Consider the following 13,753-nt stretch of genomic DNA (forward strand, 5'->3'; position numbering starts at 1 on the left):
CAAAAAAAAAAAAAAAAAAAAAAAAAAGTAGCAATTAAAATAATTTCTCTGTTCACTTATATGAAACCTGGTGCTAACACTGAAGAACAAATAGCATCATAAAGTAAAAAGCATAGTCCATAGTGCTACTGAAAAAATGGTCTGCACTCTTCAAGATAAGTACAAAAATTGAGAGTAAACATTTGAAAACTTTGGTAACAATTTGGCATTGCTAGGCTATCTAAGCACATATTTTTCTGGTATCTTCTGTTTTTATTTTCTTTTATAAAAATATCAATTCAGCCGGGCTCGGTGGCTCAGTCTGTAATCCCGTGCCTTTGGGAGGCTGAGGTGAGTGGATTGCCTGAGCCCACGGGTTTGAGACCCGCCTGTGCAACTTGGAGAGACCTCATCTCTACAATAAATCCAAAAATCAGCCGGGCGTGGTAGCGCATTCCTGTAATTCCGGCTACTGGGAAGGCTGAGGTAGAAGGATCGCCAGAGCCCAGCAGGTCGAGGCCGCGGTGACAGGGAGCGGCCACTGCACTCCAGTCTGTGCGACAGGGTGAGACTCTAACTCAAATATATATATATATAAATACATACATAGTAAAACTGGCACCTTCACCACAGATTATCTGAGAAAGACTGGTCTAGACAACCTTCAAATTAAAATGACCAGCACTAGAGGAACCATGATAAACTGAGTTTGTATGTGGATAACAAGGTACATAATAAACTTTTTTTTTTTTGAGTTGGAGTCTCACTCTGTCGTCCAGGCTGGAGTGCAGTGGTACGCTCTTGGCCACTGCAGCCTCGACCTGCTGGGCTCAGCCAGTCCTTCCAAGTAGCTGAGGCTACTGGCGTGTGCTACCACGCCTGACTAATTTTTTGATTTATGTAGAGATGAGGTCTCTCCAAGTTGCCCAGGCTGGTCTCAAACCCATGGGCTCAGGTATTACTCTTAACTCGGCCTCCCAAAGTGCTGGGATTATAGGCATGAGCCACTGCACCTGGCCAAAATTAATGTTAAGTTTTATGATGTCGTGACGTAGTGGCAGATATCAAGGACTAGATCTTATGCTCATAGCACATTCAGAATTTTAACTTTTCTTTTCTTTTTTTTTTTTTTTCAGTTGAAATCTCACTCTGTTGCCCAGGCTAGAGTGCAGTGGCACGCTCACGGCCACTGCATCCTTGCTGGGTTTAGGTGATCCTTCCACCTCAGCCTTCCTTCCAAGTAACTGGAACTACAGGCACACGCCACCATCCCCAGCTAATTTTTTGATTTATTGTAGAGATGAGGTCTCGCCAGATTGCCCAGGCTGATCTTGAACCTGTTGACTCAGGTAGTCCTCTCACCTCGGCCTCCCAAAATACTGGGCTTACAGGCATGAGCCACCATGCCTGGCCAAAATTAATGTTTAGATTTATTTATGTAGTGACAGATATCAAGGACCAGATCTTATGCTCAGAGCACATTCAGAATTATAACTTTTCTTGTAACACCACGACATATGAAAAAAATCACTAATTTGAATAAATAAGAAAACCCTAATTACTCAATTACTGTAAAATTAAACTATAAAATACTTATTATTATTGATAATATATAAATAGTGCATTTCATTTATTCAACATTTGTTGTACTATTCCCTGGCTAAGGACTGGGATATAGTAGATAGTAATGTTTTCTGCCTTTGTAGAGCTTAGTTTATTGAAGAAGACAGATGTCAAGGCATTAATTGTAAGTGCAACAAAAAGGAAAGTATGAGTTCTATGGGAACACATACAATGAGGACTTAACCTAGGCTAAGCAATCAGGAACAAATAGGTAAGAGAGCAGATATCTAGTATAGAAACAAATGGTTGCTCTAGTAGTAAAAACTCCTAATTAGAACACTGAAACGTTATTCTTATATGAAATTAGAAACTGTTTTTAATAGTTTCTAACGCTGATTAGGGTCTAGTGGAACTAGTATTTTTATGGATTAACATTTAAAATTTTTATAACCTTCCTAGAAAGCAATTTGTTAGCTTTTAACATAGTTTTACTTCTAGGAATTTATCTTAAGGTAGTATTGTAAATGCGAAAGATTGTGTACATGAAGATATTTTTATATAATTATTTATAATTGGGTAAAATTAAAAGTTGTTTAAATATTCAGAAAGAGGAGAATAATTAAGTTATGGTAGATTTAGTAAATGGAACGTTATGCATTCATTTAAAAATAATAGTGAAGTATAAACATCAGCAGCATGGAAAAATGAATGATGCAATGTTAAGTAGAATAAAAACAAATTTCATGATGATCAAAATTTCTTAAAATGATATATATACTTTTTTCATTAAGGAAAAGCTGAAGAAATAATACCAAAATGTTTATGGAGTAGGTATTTAATGATTTTTCTCCCTCACTTGCTACTAGAATCACCTACATTGTATCTAGTTTCATAAAGTCTCTTCTAAAATCCAGATTTTGTTGTTGTTGTTGTTGTTGTTGTTGTTGTTTGTTTTAGAGACAGGGTTTTACTCTCTTGCCCAGGCTGGAGTGCAGTGGTGCGATCATAGCTCACTGTAACATTGAATTCCTGGGCTCAGGTGATCCTCCCACTTCAGCCTCCTAAGTAACTGGGACTACAGGTGCATGACACCATGCCCTGCTTATTTTTATTATTTGTAGAGATGGCGTCTCACTTTGTTGCCCAGGCTGGAAAGTGCAGATTTGACTGTCATTACTCTGCTTATAGCTCTCCCACCCTAACACACATAACATAGTAACATAAATCAAAATGGTTTAGCTGGACATACAAGAGCTGTAACAACTTTTTTCTTCAGACTCCTGTCTTGCCTGGACCCCCTGCATATTTTTTAGTCTTCTCTGGCTGGGATGTCCTTCCTTTCCCATTCTCCATCTGATGAAAATCCGCTTCTCCTTCAAGGCTAAGCTGAAATGTCACCCCTTCTTGAAGCCTTTCCTCTCCATCCCCTTTTCTTTCAAATTAATCTCTCACTATTATCTCTTTAGATATGCCCAGTATGGTCTTTATCACATTATCATAATAGATACCTTTTCTTCAATACAGGAATTATATATAGTGTCTACAGTGAATGTTCAGTACATAATAGACATTCAATATGTGATTAGAAATTGGTTAACTTTTAACACTTTTAATTTGTTACAGGGACATTTATGTAATGAGCCTTTGGATGTATACAGTTATTTGCACAATCAAGGGATTGGCATTTCACTTGCTCAGTTCTATATCTCCTGGGCTGAAGAATATGAAGCTAGAGAAAACTTTAAGAAAGCAGATACAATATTTCAGGAAGGGATTCAGCGGAAGGCCCAACCACTAGAAAGACTGCAGTCCCAGCACCGGTAAACTGTTTCTCTGGAATTTGTCTTATCTTTTAAAAAAAATAATAGAAATAAATGGTCTTTTTTGCATCCGTGTAAAGTGCTCTCTGGTGTATTGGCAAGTTTACTTAGTTACTATTATTTTTTAAGGGATATTTTAAAATTTTTATTTAACATGCAGTGAAATCCACTGTTTGGTGAAGGGTTCTGTGAGTAAGTGAATAGAGACGTAATCATCATCAGGCTCAAGATACAGAACGGTGCCACACTCCCTAAAAGAATTCCCTTGTGCTGTCCCTTGGTAGTCTATACCTGTGCTTACCCCAAACCTGGCAAACACTGATCTATTCTCCAACCCTATAACTTTGCATTTGCCAGAATGCCATATAAATACAATCAGATTGTATGTAGGATTTTGAGTCTGGTTTCTTTGATTTAGCATAATGCATTTGAATTGTAAAAGTTCTTTATAGATTCTAAATACAAACCTTTGTCAGATATGTGATTTGTAAATATTTTCTCCCAGCTTAAGCCTGGTCTGTTCATCCTCTTAACTGTCTTATAGAACAAAAGTTTTTAATTTTGAAGAAGTCTAATTGATCAAGCGTTTCTTATATAAAAAGCATTGTGCTTTTGATGTGGTTTGAGACTATAGCCAAAAGATCACAGAGATTTTCTCTGGTTTTTATCTTCAAGTTGTATCGTTTTACTTTCTACATTTAGATCTATGATCCATTTTGAATTAATTTTTACATAAGGTATGGATCAAGTCTTTTTTTTTTTTTTTTTTGCTGAATCGGGTCTTACTGTGTTGCCCAGGCTAGAGTGCAGTGGCATGATCACGGCTCACCATAGCCTCGACCTGCGCTCAGGCGATCCTTCCTCCTCAGCCTCCCGAGTAACTGGGACTATAGGTGTGCGCCACAAGGCCTGGCTTCTTTTTTATTTATTGTAAAGATGAGATCTCACTATGTTGCCCAGGCCGAAAGGTTTTTTTTTTCAACATATGAATGTCCATTTGTTCCATTTATCATTTGTTGGAAAGATTAACCTTTCTCCATTGAATTGCCCTTACACCTTTGTCAAAAATTAGTTGATCCTATTTGTGTAGGTTTATTTCTGTTACTTTATTTTATTCTGTTGATTTATGTGTCTGTCAATTAGTGTGTACCGTGCTAGATTGCTATAGCTTTATAGTAAGTTTAGAAGTTAGAAATCAGGTAATATGAATCTTCTAGCATTGTTCTTATTTGTAGATTTTCTAGTTCATTTGACTTTCTGTATGAGTTTTAGAATCAGCTTTCTGGGATTTTGATTAGGATTGCACATGTATATAGTATACTGCTATATTTATTTAAGTCTTTATTACTTTTAGTGAACTTTGGTAGATTTGTGTCTTTCAAGAAATTGGTCCAAGCTGGTACAGTGGCTCAAGCTTATAATCCTAGCACTTTGGGAGGCTGAGGCAAGAGGATTGCCTGAGCTCAGGGGTTCAAGACCAACCTGGACAACTTGGTGAGACCTCGTCTCTACAATAAATCAAAAAATTAGCTGGGTGTGGTAGCACGCCCCTGTAGTTCCAGCTACCTGGAAGGCTGAGGTGGAAGGATTGACTGAACCCAGCAGGTCGAGGCTGCAGTGGCCGTGAGTGTGCCTTTCCACTCCAGCCTGAGCTACAGAGTGAGACTCTGTCTCAAAAAAAAAAAAAAAAAAAAGAAATTGGTCCATTTTATCACATTGATGAATTTGTGGGCATAAGAGTTGTTCATAATATTCCTTTATTCTTTGTGTGTGTGTGTTGACTTCCAAGTAGCTTGAACTACAGGCATGTGCCACCACGCCCAGCTAACTTTTTGATTTATTGTAGAGACAAAGTCTCGCCATGTTGCCCAGGCTGGTCTCAAACCCTTAAGCTCAAGTAATAGGGTCTGTCCATGTACACTGGAAAATATGTGTGTTCTGCTTTTTAGAGTGTAATGTTCTGTAAATGTAAATTAGCTCAAGTTGACTGGTGGTCTGTTCCGGTCTTCTGTATCTTTGCTGATTTTCTGTCTACTTGTTCTATCAATTACTGAGTGGGGTTTTGAAGTCTCTTTGTGATTTTGTCTGTGTCTTTGTTCTGTCCCATCAGTTTTGTTTAATTTATTTTTAAGTTCTGTTGTTAGGTACCTAAACATTTAGAATTGACTTCTCTATCACTATATAATGTTCTTCTTTATCTCTGGTCATACTTGGTCTGATATTAATACAACTACTCCAGCTTCCTTTTTGTTTGCATGATATATCTTTTTCCTTTCCTTATTTTAGAAAAAAGTTTTAAAACAGCTTTAGAGTTGTACAACCATCACCACAAACTAATTTTAGAACATTTTTAACATTCTAAAATGAACCTCGTATTCATTAGTAGTCACTTCCCATTGCACCCTAGTCCCAGGCCACCACTAATCTGCTTTCTGTCTCTGTAGATTTGCTTATTCTCGACACTTCACATAAATGGAATCCTACAATACGTGGCCTTTTGTGATTGGCTTCTTTCAGTTGCATAGTATTTTTGAAGTTCATCATAGATGAACATAGTTGTGGCATGTGTCAGTTCTTCATTCCTGTTTATTGCTGAGTGTTATTCATTATATGGATATACCACATTTTATTTATCCATTTATCAGTTAGTGAACATTTAGGTTGTTTGCAATTTTGGGCTAAATAAGGCTGCTGTGAACATTTGTGTTACAGGTTTTAGTGTGGCTTTCCTTTTACTTTTAACTTGCCTCTGTCTGTATATTATGAGTTTCTTATACTCAGCAAATAGTTGGGTTTTGTTTTTTCCATGACATTAATAATAGCTTTCTTTTTTTAATTTTAAAGATGTGGGATACAATTCAGGGTTAGATATACAAATGTTCATTATGCAGGTACCCTTGTTGAGGAGGTGTGCCCCCCCTTTCCCTGGCAGTTTCCTACTACTGCCAATCCTTATAGTATTACAATAGTTGTTCAAGGCCCAAAAATATGGAACACTCCACAAATTTGCGTGTCATCCTTGTGCAGGGGCCATGCTGGTCTTCTCTGTATTGTTCTAATTTTAGTAAATGTACTGCAGAGGCAAGCACTCTTTTTTTTTTCTTTGAGTCAGAGCCTCACTCTGTGACTCAGGCTGGAGTGCAGTGGCACATTCATGGCTACCACAGCCTTGACCTACTGGGCTCAGGCAATCCTTCCGCCTCAGCCTTCCGAGTAGCTGGAACTACAGGAATGCGCTACCACACCCAGCTAATTTTTTGATTTATTATGGAGACGAGATCTTGCCAAGTGGCCTGAGCTGGTCCCAAACCCCTGGGCTCAGGCAACCCTATCGCTTCCACTACCCAAGTTGCTGGGATTACAGACGTGAGTAACTGCACCAAGCTTCTTTGGGATATTTCTATATTTCTTCGTCTAACCTGTTCTCTCCTTTGTTCATTTGCTTTAACAAATTAGAAATTTTGATTCTGTTGGGTAGTAGTTATCTCACTAAAAGTTAATTGTCCCTTATCTTACTTTAGACAATTCCAAGCTCGAGTGTCTCGACAAACTCTATTGGCACTTGAGAAAGAAGAAGAGGAGGAAGTTTTGGAGTCTTCTGTACCACAACGAAGCACGCTAGCTGAACTGAAGAGCAGAGGGAAAAAGACAGCAAGAGCTCCAATCAGTCGTGTAGGGGGTGCTCTCAAGGGTAAATTTGTTAAATGTTATTTTGGAAAACACTTAGTTTCTGGTGGTAGGAAAATTGTTAGAAGACAATACATAAATGTACATGTGAACACAGTCCTGGTTTTCTGAGTAGTGGGTAGCAAAAAAAAAGAAAACCAAAGGAGAACTAATATCATAGTACACAGTAAAATCAAAACGTCAGCAATTTTGTTCAAATCTTATTTAAGCAGCAACGAGTTTCTGAGTTTGAATTGTTAGTTGAAAGATTACTGGGCAGGGTGGCTCACACCTGTAATCCCAGCACTTTAGGAGGCTGAAGTGAGAGGATTGCCTGAGCACAGGATTGAAGACCAGCCTGAGCAAATTGGTGAGACCTCATCCCTACAATAATTCAAAAAAATTAGCCAGGCATAGTGGCACGTGCCTGTGGTTCCAGCTACTAGGAAGGCCGAGGTGGAAGGATTGCCTGAGCCTAGCAGATTGAAGCTGCAGTGGTTGTGATCATGCCACTTCTCTCCAGCCTGGGCGATACAGTGAGACTCTGACTCAAAAAAAAAAAAAAAAAAATGTAATAAAGCAGGTATTGCCAAAGTAAAGTTTACACGTACCAAAGTCTCAGAAAACGATGTTAATATGTTTAAGAATCCTGTCTTCAGCATTTTAGGGACAGAAATTGCACTTTTTTTGTATACCCAAAGATGATCAATAATTTTTTTTTTTTTTGAGTTGAAGTCTCACTCTTGTCGCCCTGGCTGGAGTGTAGTGGCACGTTCATGGCCACCACAGCCTTGACCTGTTGGGCTTAGGCGATCCTTACACAACTTCAGCCTTCCAAGTAGCTGGAACTATAGACACATGCCACTACACCTGGCTAGTTTTTGTGATTTACTGTAGAGATGAGGTCTCACCAAGTTGCCTAGGCTGGTCTCAAACCCCTGGGCTCAGGCAATCCTCTCGCCTCGGCCTCCCAAAGTGCTGGGATTGCAGGCTGAGCCATCACACCTGGTCAATTTTTTTTTTTAAGAGATAAGGTCTTGCTCTGTATCCTAGGTTAGTGCAGTGATGCAATCATAGCTCATTGCAACCTTGAATTCCTGGTCAATTCTCCTGCCTCAGCCTCCTGAGTAGCTGGGTTTATAAGGACAGACCACCATGCCTAGCCATTATTGACTATTTTTAATTTTATTAATTCATTTATTTTAAGTCATAGTCTCACTCTGTTACCCAGGTTGGAATACAGTAGCACACTCATAGCCACTGCAGCCTCTACCTGCTGAACTCAGGTGATCTTTCCACCTCAGCCTTCCAAGTAGCTGGAACCATATGCATGTGCCACTATGCCCAGCTAATTTTTTGATTTATTGTAGAGATGAGGTCTTGCCCTGTTGCTCAGTCTGGTCCCAAACCCCCGAGCTCAGGCGATCCTCTTGCCTCATTGCAACCTTGTGCCTCCCAAAGTGCTGGGATTACAAACAATATTAACTATTTTTTAGTGCAGTTTTAGGTTCACAGCAAAATTGAGCAGAAAGTACAGAGAACAGTAAGCTTTTATTAACTGCATTGCCAGGGCCCCTGCCCTCCTTTATTTGGGGAAGAATAATTGTACCTTATTTGGCTTCTAATTGTTAATTAAAAATTTTACATGAGGTTTTAATATTCTTTCACCTAGCTTCAAACCAGAATGGAGGACTCCAAAATATACTTCCTCAACAGATGCAAAGTAATTGTAGAATTACTGTTTTTGATGAAAATGCTGATGAGGCTTCTAGAACAGAGTTGTCCAAAGCTACAGTTCAGCCATGGGCAGCACCTCCAGTGCCTAGGGCCAAAGAGAATGAGTTACAAGCAGGACCATGGAACACAGGCAGGCCCTCGGAATACAGGGTAAGAACTCTTGGATCCAGTGTTTTACCAACGTAACAAAGACTTTGGATTTAAAGTAGAGATGTATTTTTTTTTTGAGTAGGAGTCTCACTTTGTCACCCAGGCTGGTGTGCAGTGGCAAGCTCATGACCACTGCAGCCTTGACCTACTTGGCTCAGGTGTTCGATCCTTCTACCTTAGGCTTCCAAGGAGCCGGAACAACAGGCATGTACCACCAACCCTGGCTAATTTTTTTTGTTTATTGTAGAGACGAGGTCTTGCCATGTTGCCCAGGCTGGTCTTGAACCCCTGAACTCAGGCAATCCTCTCACCCCGGCCTCCTAAAGTGCTAGGATTATAGGTGTGAGCCACCACGTCCAGCAGAACTGTGTTTCAGCATCTCATAATTTTTTTTTTTTTTGAATCAAGAGTCTCACTCCGTCGCCCAGGCTGGAGTGCAGTGGCACATTCCTGGCCACCGCAGCCTCAACCTGCTGGGCTCAGGCGATCCTTCTACCTCAGCCTTCCAAGTAACCAGAACTACAGGCACATGCTACTACGCCCAGCAAAAGTTTTTGGTATGTTGTAGAGATGAGGTCTTGCCAAGTTGCCCAGGCTGTTCTCGAACCCGTGGGCTCAGGCAGTCCCCTTACCTCAGCCTCCCAGAGTGCTGGAATTTACAGACTTGATCCTCTGCACCCAGCCTGTATCTCATAATTCCTGAATATTTACACATGGTCTATATATGTTGAGTCAGAATGTAAAACTTTGGTAATTTTAGTCTTGTCCTTTGTCTCCAGCCTCGTGGCAATACAGCTTCTGTGACTGCTGTACCCCCTGTGCTTCCTAGTTTTACTCCATATGTGGAAGAGACTGCACAACAGCCAGTTATGTGAGTTTTATTTCTGGATATTTTGAAGTGGGACATTTTAAGGGTGAGCAGAGGCACCTATCCTAGTTCCAAAGGCATGTTGTTCTTTGTGAGGATGAAAGTAACCAGAAAAAGTTCTGTATATTCTTTTTTTTTTTTTTGAGTTGGAGTCTCATTCTGTCGTCCAGGCTGGAATGCAGTGGCACGCTCATGGCCACCACAGCCTCAACCTGCTGAACTCAGACAGTCCTTCCACCTCAGCCTTCCAAGTAACTGGAACTACAGGCACGTGCCACCACACCTGGCAAATTTTTTGAATTATTGCAAAGATGAGATCTCGCCAGTTTCCCAGGCTGGTCTCATACTCCTGGACTCAGGCAATCTTCTCTCCTCCACCTCCCAAAGTGCTGGGATTATAGGCGTGAACCTTCACGCCCGGCTCTGTATATTCTTTATGTTTATATTCTTCTGTGTATGTTAAGGTAAAAAGACTATTTGGTAATACTTTTATTAAGGGATAAACTTATTAATTAGGTTTATATTTATATTACTACAGCAAAAAAAATCACTGATTTAAGTAAGGTTTTCTAATTTTGTTACTGACAGTAATTAGAGATTATGATAGCTTTCTCTGTTATCTTGCTCTTTTTTTCTGAACATCTTTTTCCCTCTTAGCATTCTGCCTGTAAGAAAAAGTATGGAAGGTAGTGGTTAGATAATTTAGTCAGCTTGAGATTTAGTCTAATACTTGATGTTGCTGAGTCTAATACTAGGTTGAATTCTGTCCAGTGCAAGAGTTTCCTCGTAACTGATGTATATAACCCCTGCTATATGCAAAAATAAATAAGATTTCGAGCAAAAATTCTGTCTGACAAGTATTCTAAGTGTTCAAGACAAGGGAAGGCTATTCTTTTTTTCTTTTTCTTTTTCTTTTTTTTTTTGAGTCGAGGTGTCATTCTGTTGCCTAGGCTGGGGTGCAATGCTACATTCACGGCTCACTGCTGCCTGGACCTCCTGGGCTCAGATAATTTTCCCACCTCAGCCTCCTGAGTAACTACCACACCTGGCTAGCTTTTTGTTTTTTTTGTAGAGATGAGGTCTTGCTCTGTTGCTTAGAAAGAGACTATTCTTAAGAAAATCATATGAGCCTTTATAGAAATTGATAGCATACATTTATAGATGTCTAATTTTTCTAACATTTCAAGCCACTTTGTAAAATATAAATTATGTCAAAGTTAATGATATCAGAAATATTGAACATTATTTTAAATTCTTATGAGTATCTTATTTGACCTCTATACACATTTTTCTTTAGGTTGCACTTTTCTTTCTTTTTATTTTTTGAGTTTGGGTCTTACTCTGTCACCCAGGCTGGTGTGCAGTAGCACTATTACAGCTCACATTTAGGTCTGTGATCCATTTTCAGCTAATTTTTGTTTATTACATAAGGAAGGAGTCCAAATTTATTCTGCATGTGGATATCCAGTATCCCAGCAATATTTGTTAAAAACACTACTCTTTCCCTATTGAATAATCTTGGTACCCTTGTTGAAAACCAGTTGACCTTAATGTTTGGGTTTATTTCTAGACTTATTCTAGTCCATTGATCTATGTGTCTATCCTGTCCTAATACCACACGATCCTTTCTTTTCTACACAATATTGATTACAGTAGATTTGTAGTAACTTTTGAAGTTGGGAAGCATGCATTCTCCAACTTTGTTTTTCTTTTTAAAGATTGTTTTGACTCTTCTGATCCCCTTGTAATTCCATTTGAATTTTAGGATTAGCCTATTGATTTCTGCAGAAAAGCCAGCTGAAATTTTGATAAGGATTCCGTTTAAACCATAGGTTAATGACTGCCAACATCTTAACAATATTAAGTCTTCTGATTCATAAACATGGGATGTCTTTTATTTATATCTTTGATTTCTTTCAACATTTTGTGATTTTCAGAATAAAAGTCTTGAGCTTCTTTTTCTTTAATTAGTAGTCTTTGTTTTTTAGAGTGTTTTAGGTTTACAGAAAAATGAAGGAGTAGAAGTTCCCATATGACCCCTCCACCTCCATGCACAGTTTTTCCTTTGTATTGGTGTGGTACATTTATTATAACTGATGAACCAATATTGATACATTATTTATTAAAGTCCTTTATTTACATCAGGATTCACTCTAATGTGTTTTATAGTTTTGTGGGTGTTGACAAATGTATAATGTTATATATTCATCATTACAGTGTCAACAGAATTTTTTATTGCCCCAAAAATCCCCTATGCTCCATCTGTTCATCCTTCTTTCCCCCCAGATCTCTGAGAACCACTGGTCTTTCTATTGCCTTTATAGTTTTACCTTTTTTCAGTAAGTCATATATTTAGAATGTATAGGATATAGTCTCCTCAGACTTGCTTCTTTCACTTAACAATATGAAGTTAAGGTTTCTCCACAACTTTTTGTGACTCAAGAGCTCATCTTTTTTTTTTAGTGCTGAATGATATTCCATTGTATAAGTGTACCACGGTTTGTTTTTCTATTCGCTTAGAGGAAGTCATCTTGATGACTTCCAAGTTTTAGCAATTATGAAAAAGGTTGCTGTAAACATTCATTTGCAGGTTTTTGTGTGGACATAAATTTTCAACTCATATGACTGGATTGTACAATAAGATTAATTTAACTTTGTAGGAAGGTGCCAAATTTTAGTCTAAACTGGCTGTACTGTTTTGCATTCCTAACGGCAATGAATGAAAGTTTTATTTCTCCATATCCTTGCCAGAATTCAATGTTGTCAGTATTTTACATTTTAGGTGTGTAGTGATATCTCATGGCTGTTTTAATTTGCAATTTCTCAATGACATATGCTGAGCATCTTTTCATATGCTTATTACCCCATTGAAATATTTTCTTAGGTGAGGTATCTGTTGACGCTTTTTTATTTTAAATTTATCCTGAAGTATTTTATTTTATTTTATTTTATTTTAGTTGAACCCAGTCCAGTCCTCACTTTCACCAGGCTAGAGTTCAGTGGCACATTCATGACTATTGCAGCCTCAACCTGCTGTGCTCAGACATTCCTTCTGCCTCAACCTTCCTAGTAACTGAGACTTCAGGCACACGCCGCCATGCCTGACTAAATTTTTTTTTATTTGTAGAGACAAGGACTCACCATGTTGTCCAGGCTGGTCTCAAACCACTGGAGTCAGGAAGTCCTCTCACTTTCACCTCCCAAAGTGCTGGGATTACAGGAATGAACCACTATGTTCAGCTTTTATTTTATTTTTTTAAATAATTTTTTAAATCTTTTTTTTATTAAGAGGTAAGATCTAGCTATGTTATCCAAGCTGGTCTTGAACTCCTGGCCTCAAGCGATCCTCCCACCACAGTCTCCCCAGAATGCTGCAGTTACAGGTATGAGTCACCACACTTGGCCCTGACATGTTTTATTCTTTATGCACTATTGTGAATAGAGTTGTCTAATTTTCATTTCTTTTACATGCTGCTTTGAGATGAAATTAATTTCATTTTCAGATTGTTCATTGCAAGTAGATAAAATGAATTGATTTTTATATATTGATTTTGTATCCTCTGACTTTGATGAACTCATTTGTTCTCTAGTAATTTTTAGTGGATCTTTAGGATTTTCTATATAGAAGATCACATCTTCTGCAAATAGAGATAGTTTTACTTCTTTCCCATCTGAACTCCTTTTATTTCTTTTTCTTGCCTTATTGCCTGGTCAGAACTTTTAGCACAATGTTGAATAGAAGTGGCAAGAGGGCCGGGCTCGGTGGCTCAGCCTGTAATCCCAGCGCTTTGGGAGGCCGAGATGAGTGGATTGCCTGAGCCCGCGGGTTTGAGACCCGTCTGGGCAACTTGGCGAGACCTCATCTCTACAATAAATCAAAAATTAGCCGGCCGTGGTAGCATGTGCCTGTAGTTCCAGCTACTCGGAAGGCTGAGGTGGAAGGATCACCAGAGCCCAGCAGGTTGAGGCG

General features: G+C 38.8%; 1 protein-coding gene across 1 annotated transcript in view; it reads left to right on the forward strand.

Annotated features, from left to right (window-relative positions):
* Nucleotides 1-13,753, forward strand: part of BUB1B (BUB1 mitotic checkpoint serine/threonine kinase B) — a 64,726-nt gene that overhangs the window by 21,887 nt on the left and 29,086 nt on the right. The window contains exons 5-8 of the mRNA XM_021718486.1: nt 3,166-3,362; nt 6,884-7,053; nt 8,701-8,915; nt 9,695-9,786. Of these exons, the coding sequence (XP_021574161.1) occupies nt 3,166-3,362; nt 6,884-7,053; nt 8,701-8,915; nt 9,695-9,786 (674 nt within the window). The remainder of the gene's footprint in view (nt 1-3,165; nt 3,363-6,883; nt 7,054-8,700; nt 8,916-9,694; nt 9,787-13,753) is intronic.

This window comes from Carlito syrichta, unplaced genomic scaffold (genome assembly GCF_000164805.1).
Source record: "Carlito syrichta isolate Samal-C Ts95f unplaced genomic scaffold, Tarsius_syrichta-2.0.1 Scaffold312225, whole genome shotgun sequence".
NCBI classification, from domain to species: Eukaryota; Metazoa; Chordata; class Mammalia; order Primates; family Tarsiidae; genus Carlito; species Carlito syrichta.